The sequence below is a fragment of the Monodelphis domestica genome, chromosome 2, assembly GCF_027887165.1.
Source record: "Monodelphis domestica isolate mMonDom1 chromosome 2, mMonDom1.pri, whole genome shotgun sequence".
NCBI classification, from domain to species: Eukaryota; Metazoa; Chordata; class Mammalia; order Didelphimorphia; family Didelphidae; genus Monodelphis; species Monodelphis domestica.
This window is the reverse complement of record NC_077228.1, coordinates 196,266,622-196,281,247: the sequence shown is the minus strand read 5'-3', so window position 1 is coordinate 196,281,247 and position 14,626 is coordinate 196,266,622. Positions and strand designations below refer to the sequence as shown.

The 14,626-nt window shown below is 37.2% G+C and overlaps 1 protein-coding gene across 2 annotated transcripts; it reads right to left on the bottom strand.

Moving 5' to 3' along the window:
* Positions 1-4,142: 4,142 nt before the first annotated feature.
* Positions 4,143-14,264, bottom strand: LOC103102806 (keratin-associated protein 1-1-like). 2 transcript variants are annotated; one of them, XM_056814832.1, is made up of 2 exons: positions 14,101-14,264; positions 4,143-4,512 (listed from the first exon to the last, which is right to left on the bottom strand). In XM_056814832.1, exons 1-2 carry the CDS (start codon positions 14,220-14,222, stop codon positions 4,143-4,145), a joined length of 492 nt encoding a protein of 163 aa, XP_056670810.1. In that variant the 5' UTR covers positions 14,223-14,264. The 2 variants fall into 2 exon arrangements, with proteins under 2 accessions (XP_056670810.1, XP_056670809.1); XM_056814831.1 differs by having other exon boundaries at positions 4,143-4,530; positions 14,116-14,264.
* Positions 14,265-14,626: the final 362 nt, after the last annotated feature.

The window sequence follows — 14,626 nt, the reverse complement described above, 5'->3', positions numbered from 1 at the left end:
AACAGGGCATTTAATAAATGTATTGATTTCACTCCTCCCCTAAAAATTACAAGTCCAAGAGAGATACAACAATATGGCAATTTTTTTCCCCTTCTTTTTTTGGTAGTGGTAGGGAATAAAGAAAGCTTATTGGATATCAAAGATGTGTGTTTGTGAGAATGTATGTGTGTTCCCTACCTAAGTTCTCATTAGTATAGGGAGTTATGCGTGGGGGACTTTTTCTATCAATGAAGATCAACTCTTCTATGAAACTTAGAGTTTGTAAGGGTGCCTGGGATATTGACTGGTAAATTAATATTTTGGGAAGCTAATAGAAGAAATTTTACTTTTATAAAAGCCCAGATAAAAGTTTAAATGATGTGGTTTGGGAATTTTTAATCTTTTGTCTTTACCCAGAGAGTCGTGCGAGTTAAACTGAAAAAAGCTAGGCAGGCATATGCCTGAAGAGTAAGATCAAAATGTGACTATTATGAATGTGTGATTGGCTTTATTTTGGAAAGATGGTTCCTAAGATGTGATTCATCAGAGCAAAATGGTTTTGTTGCTTAACCATAAATTCTTACTCTTAATATTGAGTTTTTTTAATCATTCATCTAATTTTATCTAAAAGGTGCAGCACATTGAGCATTTCCTTCTTGAGTTAACTTAGGTTAGTGATATAAACCTTTTATCTCTTTAATTCCTGAGCTATTTCAGTGTCATGGGAGTCTGATGCCTAGGTGTCATGAATCTCATTAACTGTAGTCTGTAAAAAAAAAAAAAAGAGGAATATGTGATGAACTAAGCAAGGTAGGAATATGGATTGCATCTTATTCTCTCTTGTATAGCCAAATGTAAAGCCTACCAACACAACTACACATTTTCATCTCTCAAGAGCTCTCCCTCTGCTGTGTGTCCCCCTATCTCCCCACCCCCTTTCCAAACTGGGCTTTAGCCTCTAAGAGTGAATATAACTTACCTGCTAATCAGGAACTTTCAGTAGCAGCTACAAAGGTGCCATTAGGTAAATATTTTCTCCTAGCCCCTCCTATCACACCCATCCTTTGTTCTGCTAGATCAGGGGTCCCCAAACTTTTTACCCAGGGGGCCAGTTCACTGTCCCTCAGACCATTGGAGGGCCGGACTATAAAACCCTAACCCTAACCCTAACAGGGCAGCAGTATACACAATGCAGAATCCCCTCCTCCAGATCACAGCTCACCATGCTGATGTCTTCCATTGTGCAGCCACATAATCCTTTGCATGGCACCTCCTTCTAAGGCTCAACACAAAGGATTATGTCACTGGAAGTACTACTGTGCATGAGTGATGCTGTGCTTTGCAGCTCTGCCACATACACTGCTCCTCTCACTGACCACCAATGAAAGAGGTTCCCCTTCTGGAAATGCTGTGGGGGCTGGATACATGGCCTCAAGATACATGTGGCCCATAGGCCGTAGTTCTAGATTATGAGTAGGAATAGAATGCAATAGATTTTTGGATCTCCTTCCCATTTTCCCCTAAACCCACCTTTTTTCAGACTTCCCAATTTCTGTCAAGGGCACCACAGTCCTTTCAGTTACCTAACTGATCATTTTTGGGAGTATCATTTTAGGTATAACATTATATCACCTGTTTCTTACTCTCCCACATTCCAATTATCCAATCAGTTGCCAGATCTTGTTGTTTTTATTTTCCCATCTTTTCAATATGTCCTCTTTTCTCCATTACTACAGCCTGCTTTATTCAGGCCTCCATCAACTCTTTCCTGGAAAATTACCTTATTGTTGATCTCTCTTCAATTCAATTCATCCTCCATACAGTTCGCAAAGTAATTTTATCTCAGTACTAATTTGACCATGTCTCTCCTTGACTTAACAAACTCTTTTGACTCTGGAATCAAATATTATTTCATTAAAATTTTTTTTAAATTTTGTACAAATTTTATAATGTAATATTTATTTATATAGAAACACAGACATAATTTATGAATAAGTACATGCACACATACAGGAAGTGCATAATTTTTCCTTCCTTCCTTCCTTCCTTCCTTCCTTCCTTCCTTCCTTCCTTCCTTCCTTCCTTCCTTCCTTCCTTCCTTCCTTCCTTCCTTCCTTCCTTCCTTCCTTCCTCCCTTCCTTCCTTCCTCCCTTCCTCCCTTCCTCCCTTCCTCCCTTCCTCCCTCCCTCCCTTCCTCCCTCCCTCCCTCCCTCCCTCCCTCCCTCCCTTCCTCCCTTCCTTCCTTCCTTCCTTCCTTCCTTCCTTCCTTCCTTCCTTCCTTCCTTCCTTCCTTCCTTCCTTCCTTCCTTCCTTCCTTCCTTCCTTCCTTCCTTCCTTCCTTCCTTCCTTCCTTCCTTCCTTCCTTCCTTCCTTCCTCCCTTCCTCCCTTCCTCCCTTCCTCCCTCCCTCCCTCCCTCCCTCCCTCCCTCCCTCCCTTCCTCCCTTCCTTCCTTCCTTCCTTCCTTCCTTCCTTCCTTCCTTCCTTCCTTCCTTCCTTCCTTCCTTCCTTCCTTCCTTCCTTCCTTCCTTCCTTCCTTCCTTCCTTCCTTCCTTCCTTTTCTCATTTCTCTAGCAAATTGTCCCACTTCATCATATAGACTCTTTCATTTATCTTTAGTCTCTCCCTTTCTACTATATGTTTCCTATTGCCTACATGTTTCTTTTCAACTAACAAGCATTTTTTTGGTCCTCCCACCCCCCCCCACCCAGCCCCTAGAGGAAAAAAAAAATCTTTGTAATAAATGAGAATATTCAAGTAAAACAAATTTTCACTTTAAATAAAATAAAAATTTTAATGATTATCACCTGGAAAATAATTTTAAAAAGAAGTGACTTTTTCATACCATATTTATTAGAAATTAAAAAAATAAATTCTGACAAGTATAATTTTAAAACATATGAAACAAAGAATTATTGTGCAAAGAGAAATTCAAGTGCATTTTTGCATCAAAGATGAGACATGTAAACCTCAAAATTCCTTAGACTTATAAATATTGGAAATTTCACCATTGGGATATTTCATACTTGGAAAATTTCTTACTGATAGTCTATTGGAATGGGAACTCCATTGGCATGGGAGGTTCCTTCTCTTCCCTTCTTAAGATTACTTTAGGACAGAAACCCTTTGCTGAACAATGGAAAGGACTTTGACCTATGCTTAAGCATAGAACAGGAATTTCTTTGAGTCTTGATTGATTTTAGAATTGATACAATGGAGATACTTGGAATAAATCTCCACCCTATTCAGTCCTAATAGGATTGAGTAAGGGCTGCAGCCTAGATCAAAATTTAATTATTCCAATCTCTACCATACTCAAGTTAACAGGATTTAGAAAGGGCTGTAACAAAAGAGTAAAGATTTAATCATTTGAAAAATATGACCTTCAACAGACATGTGCAAAAGCCAGAAACCTCTGGGCGGTCCTGGGTTAAGCGAGAGCCTCCATTGACAGGGAAATTGATGAAGAGTGATTGGTAGATGTGAGGACTGAGGGGAGGCAACTTGGATGGTGTCCTTAAAGATAGGAGGGTCTGGAGACTCAGGAGGGAGGATGGAGTTTTTTGGTCGGTGGTTCCTGGGCTCTGAGGAAGCTTGCTCTGAAGGAAGCTGAAGGTGGGGGCCTCTGAGACTGTTTCTCCATTTTGGACACGTGAGTAATAGGGACTGATCTCCTTTCTTTGCCCCAGCTATCTAAGGGCTTGGGCCTTTTGGCCCAGCCTAAACAGAAGGGGTATTTAAGCCCTATTCCCTTCTCTCCCCTTTCTCTCTCTATATATATCTCTAATTCCTTTCTTGCTCCTATTGTAATTAAACTCCAAAAAAGGCTGACGGCTGACTTGAGTTTTTCATTTAGGAATTACATAGCTGATTCCTTGGCGACCTTAAATTAATATATATCAGTCTTTTAAAGTGATTCCCTTGTAACAGACATTGTAATGATTTGTTGAGATATTTTTTTCCTTTTTTTGTCTGGGGATTTCTAAGCATCTCTACATTCAAGGATTCAAGGTTTCACCTTTTAAAAAGCAAGGATTGGAATGTTAAGTAGAGATTATGGATTCTAAGTTTGTTAGACTTCTGAAATTCCTAAGGAATCCAATGAGTACTTAGTTAATTTCAAAATCATATCCCAACCATAAAATTGACATAAACTCATTGGTCTTCAGCAGGTGGGTTCACAACAATGGCAACAGCAGGCTGGACGGCAACAAGACTGGCCACAGTAGGATGGGCGGCAACAAGAGGCCTGGGCATGGTGGAGCTGGCAGCAAGATGGGGGAGTGCAGCTGACCACGCAGCAGGGTGGCAGGCAAGTGCCCTCAACCCTGCAGTCTGGGCGGCACCACCTGGTGCGGCAGCTCTCACCTCCACAGCATTCAGGTTGGTAACACCTGGTCCTGCAGGTGGTCTCACAGTTGGTTCCACAACTGGTCCCACAGCCTCCCTGTTGGCAGCAACCAGTCCCACAGTTCTCTTGGCAGCAGCTAGAACCACAGTTTCCTCCAGTAGAGCAGCTGGGGAAGCCACAGAAGCTAGTGGAGCAGGAGTTGCAGCAGGACATGGTTTTAGTGGACCTGTTTCTGGTTTATTTGCAAAATGAAAATTTTCAAATTTGACTGAACTCAGACAATCAGCCTTTTATAAACCTCTCCTGCTACTGTTTATGTGACAAGTAAGCACTTCTGTTTTACTATTGTTAAATGTTTCCTACTATCCCCTCTGATCATAACCTATGAGTTATTTTTAAAATATTGCCAAAGCAATAAAATTGGGTTTGCTTTGTTGCTCATTGAATACTCATTGAATCTTTATAATTGGAAGAATGATGAGACAGTCTCATCTCTCAAAGATCCTGTCATTAACATGCAAACTTTAGCCTATTTTTTCCATTTGTCAAGCCTTCACCTAAAAGTTTAACTAATAGACATGGGCTAGTATTTTTAAAAATAACTTAAAAAATAAAAATGAAAATAAAAAATTGCCATCTTTCTGACAAATTCAATGATAGAGCCAGAATCTCAAAAGATTGAAAATCTATATTATTGTACTGAAGTACATAATATATATATATATATATATATATATATATATATATATATGTTAACTCTCATACTGGGGTTTAAAAAATCAATTTCAGAAATACAATATGGGGGAAGGATGGGTAGACAGCAATTTTATTAGAAATATATCTTGGGGTTAGCTGTCAGAAAGTCTAATGAGATCTTGGAATATGATGAGAGATAGGGAGTCAGAAATAAGAAGTAATAATCCTTTTGTGCTATATCCTGTTTCTACTATGTGTGGACTTACACTGTTAATGTTCTAGGGATGCAATTTTAGGAAGATTATTGATAAGTTGGAGAACTTCCATAAGAGGATAATTACAGTCTTGAGTTCATTACATATAGGGATTGGTCAAAGGAACTGGGATGTTTATTTAGAGAAGAGCATAATCATGTAGCATGGTAGGGAAGGGACAGGAACTAATAATGGTTTTCAAATATTTAAAGGACTATTTTATGGAAAGTGATTCAAATGATTGTGCCAATAAGAAGTGACAAAAAGAATAGATTCTAGAGAAATTGTGAAGACAGCTATGTACTAATGCAAAATGAACCATTTACAAAATTTAAAGAACAATTTATACCATGAAAACATTTGAGAGAAAAACAACTATGAGAAGTTGTAGAACTCTGATCAGTGTGATAATAAACCATTAATCCAAAAGAATGAAGATGAAACATACCACTGACCTCCTGCCCGAGAGGTGATGTATTTGAAATGTAGAAAGAGATATATTTTTAGACATGGTCAATGAAGGAATTTATTTTTCCAGACTATAGTTATGTAAAGAAGCATTTCTTTTTCTTTTCTCACTTGGGGGGGGGGTAGTGAGGAGAGATCAATGGGAGGAAAAATATATTTATTCAATAATATATCACATTTATTTAAGTATAGTTTATTACTGTGCATTGGTGTTGCTAAGATGAATTAAAACTCAGATACTGAACTACACTGAAAAGAGAAATAGTGAAAATATACTGCATTGTCTTGCTAATAAATAGTATTTCATTGCTTTACCTTAATGGAGTAGGACTATCATTGCTGTGGTTACTGGGATAGAATGATGAGTATTCATTGAAAAAACAATATAAATGATTTAAGGTGGACACTGTTAGAAAATTTTTTAATCTTGACATTGCTAAGATATATACTATATACTTTTTAAAAAAGTAAGTGGAAGATAGAAAAAAATTAGAAGACACAGAAAAGAAGTATTACCATGTTAAATGATATGTACTTAAAGAAACATGGGTAGATTTATTAATTCATATCTTCTTTTTCTGTCCATCATATATGGGAATATATATATATATAATAACTGTTACATTTACTATAAAAATAATATATTTTTTAAAAAGAAAAGAGATTTAGGGTTTTCTGTTTGATTTTAGAGGACAGAACCTGGAGCAAAGGGTAGTCATTTCAAAGAGGGAAGTTCAGGCTTGATGTGAGGAAGAACTTCTTACCAATGAGGGCTATCTACAACTGGAATGACTTGTAATGGGAGGGGGGGTTGGTTTCCTTTATCACAGGTCTGTAAGAAAATACTGGATGACTCCTTGTCAGATATATTGTAAAAATCACTGCAAACCTTTATAATTGTGAAATTCTTTGATTCTGTGATTAATTCAGTATGTGTCTTTCTCTGATGAACTAAAAGAATTGGATTAACTTTCATTGTGCTTTTTTCACCTTTCTCTGCTTTGTCAGAGATGTAAATATCTACGTTTTCTCCAGTTATTCAGATAGCTCAAAACTCCCCCAAGATTGTGGAAATTTCTAAGAGTAATTGTATAGATCTCAACATTTTAGTTAACATTTGCCATTTATGGAAGATATACAAGCCATACAGAGACCTCCTCCATCTTTATTTGGTCATTTAGCCTTAATTGACTAGTTAGTTGAACTGAAGAATCATGATCTTGTTAATAGGAGGATCATTGAAAAAATAAAGATTTCAGACAATGGATGCTATGGTAGTATAAGTAAGTTATAGAATTATGCTGTGAGGAGGTTGTGAATGAGAAGGTTCAGAGAAGGAATAGAGATAATCATAGGATTATGAGTCAAGCAGTTTATCGCTCACAGGAATGCAAACATATAGCCCCCTTATCCAATAGTCTCTTAGGCATAAAAAGATGGTGTTTTAGACATGCAGAAAGATGTGTACCCATGTTAAGGGTAAATTTTTAGGGTTGAGACTGGATATATTATTTAATGGTCGCCATGGATTTAAATTCTAAATCCCAATAAAATACTCAAGTCAGAATAGAATTTTGTGGTGGTTTATTTACAATAGAAGGAAGAAATTAAGGAGAGAGAAAGAGGGATAAGGGTAGAAGATCTACTCTGACCTGGCCTGAGCCAGGAGGAGTTCAGAGGCCTCAGCCAAGGGGCTTTCCCAGAAGATTAAATCTAACTTTGCTTCCAACCACGAGACTTTCTCCAAGATGAGGGGCCTTCTTGGAGGCTGGTGCCTTCAGAAAGCCAGGGAAAGAGGATTCAGCCTTAACACTCACCACATGGTCACCTAAGAGAAGCAATCTCAGGTTCCATGCTCCAGCCATCCAAGTCAAGAAACACCTCAAAAAGCCACCTAAAACCCTCTCACAGGAAGTGACTTGAAATATAAAGGCAGTTCTTTACATCACTTCCTGTGCCTCACATGCACGAATGGTGGTTTAAACTTGGCTTAGGACAGTCCAGGGGGTCAGTCAGTTGTTTCTGATTTGTCACTTGCTAGCACATGCAGGTCACAGATCATCCTTCCCCACACTTAATTCTTAAGAGGGGTGTATACATTCCTGATTGCTAAAATTCTAAAGACTAAACAGGGTGGAGTAAATCTAAAATTCACACCCTGACCAAGAGTCCAGATCTCTTGATTCTCTACCCTTAAATCTGATTGTTGTGATGGGAGAGATTCATGGGATTCAGAAAGGGTCAGTCAACCAACAAGTGATATGTAATGTGATCCCTGTACCCTATTAACCCAAGGACACTATGATGAGTTAAGTTGGCTAATCTTACATACCTGGTTTAGATAAAATCTGCCTTGCTGATAGTTTGCTAACCTCACCAAGCCAATTGTCAGGTACATAGGAACTTCTCGGTATATAGGTGGTTGACTCAATGGACAAACATGGTGTTACTTCTGTTCCTGTGGCCTAATACTAGGCAAGTACCAATAGGCATGTACCAATAAGACTTTGTGCATAAGAAGTGCAAAAATGTTATTAAATGTCTTTTAAATATTACTAAAGATGATGGGAAAAGAGATGCATTGACCATGAATATGTTGGGCTTGAGAGTAGTGGATAGAATGTTTGAATACTATTTTGACATCCACAAATGGATGGGAGATCTAGAAGAAAGCTTCAAGTGCCCTGGGTACATATTCTTTGGAAGACTTACAGAAGTATGTAGACAAGAATCACATTGATGTCAAGGTGTAAATGAGTGAGAATCTTCACTTGGGGAAATTCACACTACTGAGAACAAAATGGTAAGAGCTCTAAATTTACATTCAGTAAATGAATACCAAGAATTGCCTACCACATTAAAAAGTTTTCTTTAGTAGAGATAATTCTTGATGGCAAGTGAAGACTTAAATGATGACAACAATGAAGCTTATATAGTATTTTGTTAATATAGATTAGGATATTTCCATCATCTTTAGAGCTGGCTAAATAGCACAGTGTATGGAGCACTGGCCCTGGAGTCATGAAGTTGTGAGTTCAAATCTACTCTTAGACATACTTAGCTGTGTAATCCTACACAAGTCACGTAATCTCCATTTGCTTTAGTTTCCTCTTTTACAAAGTGATAATAATAATAGCACCTACCTTCTAGGATTGTTGGGAAGATAAAAAAATTTGTGAACCTTGATATGCTATATACATGTAAACTATTATCAAATTTGACCCTCTATATAGCATTAGGAGGTAGGCGGTGAAATTGTTATCATCTAAAGAAGTCATCATCAAAACTATTTGTTACTGGTTTAAAAAAATTATTTGTAATTTGAACAGATAATAAAAACAAGTCCCAGAAGCAATCAAAGATAAACCTAAGGACACCAACTATTGGTTTATGATCTTCCTCTATGATAACATTTTCTAGGAAAATTGGAAAGCAGTCTGGCAGAAATTAGACTTAGACCAATTATACTCATATCCTATATTTCAGGCTGAAAATAAATAGATGTCCTAAATATAAAATGTTAAGTCATGAATAATAAAGCAAAAAGGAAGAAGATATCTTTTGCATTTTTGGATGGAAGAAGGAATAGATATAATCCCAAAAGATAAAACGTATAATCTTGATTAAATAAAATTGAAAATCTTTTGCATAAAGATAATCAATGCAGACAAAATTATAAAGAAAATAGTTAATTGAAAAAAATCTTGGTAACAAATTTCTCATATAAAGGTCTGGTATCCAAGACATATAGGAAATTTATATAAGTATAAAAGAATGAATTAGTGTTCTTCATTAGTTAAATGGTCAAAGGATATAAACTGTTTTCAAAGGAAGAAATTAAAGTATTTTATTAATTGTGTGTGTGTGTGTGTGTGTGTGTGTGTGTGTGTGTGTGTGCGCGCGCGCGCATGCTGGCAAAGAACCAGAAACAATGTTGATGTCCATTGATTGGGGAAGAGTTAACCAAATTATAGTAAATGCATATTATGGAATGTAGTGAGTGTTAAAAGAGGTAAATATAATTGTTACAGAAAAACTTAGAAAGGCTTACATGAAGCATGAAAAAATGAAATAAGCAGAACCAAGAAAATAATATCCAAAATGACTGAAACCATACAAATGGAAAACAGTCAGCACAAAACAATAGAAATTAATATTCCAAAATTACAAAGTTCAAGTTTAGCCCTAGAGAAGAGATATGAGAAGATATCTTTCCCTATCTATTTGTAGAGGTTGGGGGATAGGATATACAGATGAGAAGCATTATGTCTAAGACCAATTTTATTTGATGCTTTGATTGCTTTTGCTATTTTTCTCTTTTTTGTTTAAGCAATATTTAAGGGATTTTCTTTTTTCCCCCTGACATTTATCCTTCTCTGTGAAACTCTTTGTCAGAGAATAAGAATATCACAATTATGTGCTTTTCTCACAACATTGTAAGTTTGGTTGTATAAATATTGTTATCTTTTAGAGAGGCAGAAACTGAGATCCAGAAAAGTTAAGTGTCTTTTGTACTAAATATTGTAGCTTAAATTTGAAACCAGGTCTTCTAATTCCCAATCCAGATCCATTCCATTATATCACATTACTCCTTAGGCACAAGGTAGATTCCCAAAGGGATTGTTTTCCATGAGTGGAAAGGGAAAAGATACAGGAGGAAATCTAAATAATGAAGAAAGAAAAAATAGCAATAAAAGTCTATAGAATGAATAAAACATTTAAATATTCAAGAACTTATGAAAAAAAGGAAAAGAAATGAAAATTTTACATGACTCAAACTTGATTTCATAAACCATCATATTGGCAAAAACAAAAAAAATAGGTAAATAGAAATTATTGAAAGGGATGTCAATCAGAAAAAAAGTACAAACAAAATGGACACTCATTAATCGGGGAATGAGTGAGCAAACAAATTATAGTATGTGAATACAGTGGAACATTATTGTACCTTAAGAAATAACAAAATGGATTGATTCAGAGAAAATAGAGAAGCCATGATCTGAGTCAGACTAAAGTGTAGAACTAAGAAAACAATTTGTATGATGACAATAATTAATCAAATGGAAAACAACTTTGAAAGATATATGAACTCTGATTAATGCAATGACCAATTATTACTTCAAAAGGTTGATAACAAAACATACTTCTTTCCTCTTAGCAAAGAGGTGATGCACTAGAGAAGCAAATGAGGTATACATATTCATACACAGCCAATGTGTGGATTTGTTTTGCTTGATTATATTTAATTGTTACTTAGAAGGACTTCTATTAGTGGTAGAGGAGTTCATGCATAGGAATAGTGGCTGTACTTTCAGAATTTAAATTGTTTCTACAGAACCATTGAGTATCGAAGAAACATGAGTGATCATCTAATTCAACCTCATCATTTTATAAAGTCAATTGATCAAAAAAATTGTCTGTATTAAGCACCTGTAATAAACTAGGGTAGCTAGGTGATGCAGTGGATAGTGCCCTGGGCTTGGAGTCAGTGAGACCTGAGTTCAAATCTTATCTCAGACACATACTAACTGAGTGACCCTCAAGTCACTCTACCATGTTTTCCTCAGTTTCCTCATCTGTCAAATTAGCTGGAGAAGGAAATGGCAAGCCATTCCAAATTCTTTGTCAAGAAAAACCCAAATGGAGTCATGAAGTGTCAAAAGTGACTGAAAAGTCTGAACAACAAACAATTTAGTAAAGGTAATGTTATATTTGGGGGATACATAAAGAAGTAAAACATAATTCCTTCTCTCTATAATCTAATGGATTGGAGAAGAAATTGAGATTTATAAGGTAGAAGTAACTTACTGAGCTTCAAGAAATTCATCAGAAGACCTGATTAAACATTAAATAATATAATGATTATATTCTATATGTAGAATGGACCTTAGAGAATGTCTAGCCCAATATGATTTTGCAGATGAAATTTGGGGGGGGGCTTAAGTGATTTGCCTAAGATCATACAGTTAATAAGTGGGAAAACTGAGATTTTTAGTCAGCTCTTCTGATGGCAAATCCAATATTCTTCCCCAAACACCATGCTGTCTATCAGTCAAACAAAATGACTTTTTAAGTGGCACTTTGTGACGGGTATTATGCTAGACATTAGGAATACAATGACAAAAATTAAACAATCTCTACTCTCAATGAGTTTATATTCTTTTGAGTAGAACAAGGGAGAGAGACAATGTTTAAACAAATGAATACATATCCAGTGTAAGAAGGGGGTACTTGTAGTGGAGGGAATTTGGAAAGGTGACAGATAAGATATATTTCTCAAGTCAGACTTTGAAGGGAGCCAGCCATTCTATAAGATGGATGATGGAAGGGAAAGCATTACAGGCATGGGGGAAAAGCCTGTGCAAAGCCTCAGAGACAGGAGATGTTCCATATGAGGACCAGGTTGTATAAAACATAGCATATGTAATAAAGAGAGCCTTGGAATCACTGGTTGGAAACAAACTGTGAAGCCCTTAAATAATAAACTGAAGAAACTGCCTTTTACCTTAGGACTAATTGGGAGTGAGCCACTAGAACTTTTTGAACAGAGGAATGACATGATGAGACCTGTACTTTAGGAATATCAATTTGGTTGCTAACTGGAAAATTGGAGAGAGCTAGACTTCAATTGGGTGGGCATTATAATAGTCCTGGCAAGAAATAATGAAGCCCAAACTAGAGTGATGGTCTCTATATGGTCTCTCTCTATATATGGTCATTTCTTTCAGTTCTATCTGACTTTTCATGGCTCCACTTGGGGTTTTCTTGGCACAGATATTTTAGGGTTTTGCCATTTCTTTCTCAAGCTCATTTTATAGCTGAGGAAACTGAGGCAAACAGGGTTAAGTGACTTGCCCAGGATCATCCAGGTAGAAAGTGTCTGAGGTCAGATTTGAAAACAGGAAAATGAGTCTTCTTGACTCCAAGCCCACTGCTGTATCCACTGTGCCATTCAGTTATCCCACAATCAATTAGGGAGAAGTAAAAATATTGTTTTTGAAGCACTGAGGTCATAGATCATTCTCTTCTTCTAATCCAGTTTAATATCCCCAAGGCAAGATAAGGGTTAGTACAAATTTCTAGTTAAGCATTAAACCTGTGTAAAGATTTATAGTCCAAGGAATTATTCTAAATTATAGGAATGAGTAAGGCATTAAATCACCATTTTAGGCTAGGAGGAAGCCCAGTTATTATTCGTCCAAAAACTCCTCCTATAAACAACATCATTACATTCTTGAAATAAGGAGAGTTAAAAGTGTTTTGGGAGGAGGGAAGAAATCCCTTTCAGCTTGCTTGATTGGGAGGTTAAACAAAGGGGATAGTTTATTAAAGAAGTGAACTGGGCCCTGAAGAATAGTTAGGGTATTAACAGAGATAGGGTAAAAGGGGAGAAATTGCCAGAAACATATTTTACCTTGTTTTGTTATGCTTATATGATCCATTTCTTATAATTAAGTAAAATGATTTGTCAGGGGAAAAGATAATAGTTTAGCAAACTCACCTATTTATATCACAGAATCAAACTGAATTATGTGCCTTGCTTTGCACTTTCAGTGCTTAGCATAGTACATGGCACATAATAGGGATTAATAATGTTGGTTGACTGACTGACATACCCATAATGCCAAAATTATTTTAAATTCATTTGGTTGCTTTTTGATCAACAGACTTTCCCAGTGATAGGAATACATAAAATGGCAAAATAATACAAATCAATTGGTTTGCTCATTGAGGAGAATCAAATTTATTAGAATGTAACCAAATCATGGAAACAAAGAAATCTTCCATGTGCAGAATACATTTGTATAACAAGGACATAAAAACTCAAAAATGAGAAGTCTTTAATTCTGAATTTTTAGAAAGAAAATTAGAAGTGAAATGCAGCTTGCCATTCACTGCCTTTGAGCTGACTTTGTTGTTTCATGTTCAGAACCTGAACGTGGGGGAGATCTTTATGGTTAGGAGATGGAATCATGGCTGGTATGGATTCCTGACATGTTCTGTGCAGAAATAAGGGCCATCAGGTTACTTAGCAGCAAGGGGAGCAGCAGGGGGAGCAGCAGGTGGAGCGGCAGGTGGTGCGGCAGGGGGCTGGCTGGCAGCAAGGGGGTCTGCAGCAAGGAGACTGCACATTAATAGGATGGCAGCAGGTGGAAGCCCAGCAGCAGGGTCTGCAGACCACAGCTGTGCAGGAGGTGGGGCAGCAGGCAATGGGGCGGCAGCAGCCCTCCTGCAGGCAGCAGGGGTCACAGCAGCGAGGGCGGCAGCAAGTGTCACAGATGGGGCGACTGCACCTGGGCACGCAGGTCACTGGGCGGCACACGGTGGTTTGGCAAGAGAATGGCAGGCAGCACCTGGGTGGGCAGCAGGGCTGGCAGCAGCTAGACTGGCAACAGCTGGGCTGGCAGCAGCTAGACTGGCAACAGCTAGGCTGGCAACAGCAGGAGGAGGCAGAGCCACAGCAGGATTGGACCATGGTGTTGGCTGGTTTTGGTTTGTTGTGGGTGGTAAGGAGGAGTTGGTTTTGTAGATCTGAATGCCCTGTCCTGTTTGGAGCTCCTTATATACTTTGGCCAGATACTATTATTTTCATGTTAATGGTTTTTGCCAATTAAGTGAGAATTTTTGTTTGACTAATGGGGACATGCAATACCCAACATCATTAAGAAAAAAATTTGTTTCCTTCCTGAATTTCAACTCATCTAATTCTGTTTTAGACACCAAAGTCAGAGCTTGATAACCTAGTTTTAAAAAAATTTTACTCAATGTATTATGCCACCATTAACCTTATTATCTCATGTTTCTCTTGCTGCATAGAGCTATTTTGGTAGGCAGACTGCACTATTTTGAATATTCAAGGATCTGTCTGTTGTCACATCA

Bases quoted from the DNA above. Each gene is read 5' to 3' on its own strand.
- LOC103102806 (XM_056814831.1), bottom strand. From the start codon at position 14,222: ATGGTCCAATCCTGCTGTGGCTCTGCCTCCTCCTGCTGTTGCCAGCCT. The intron at 4,531-14,115 runs CTGCTGCCCACC...CATGTCCTGCTG, and splicing joins CAGTCTAGCTGCTGCCAGCC to CAACTCCTGCTCCACTAGCT.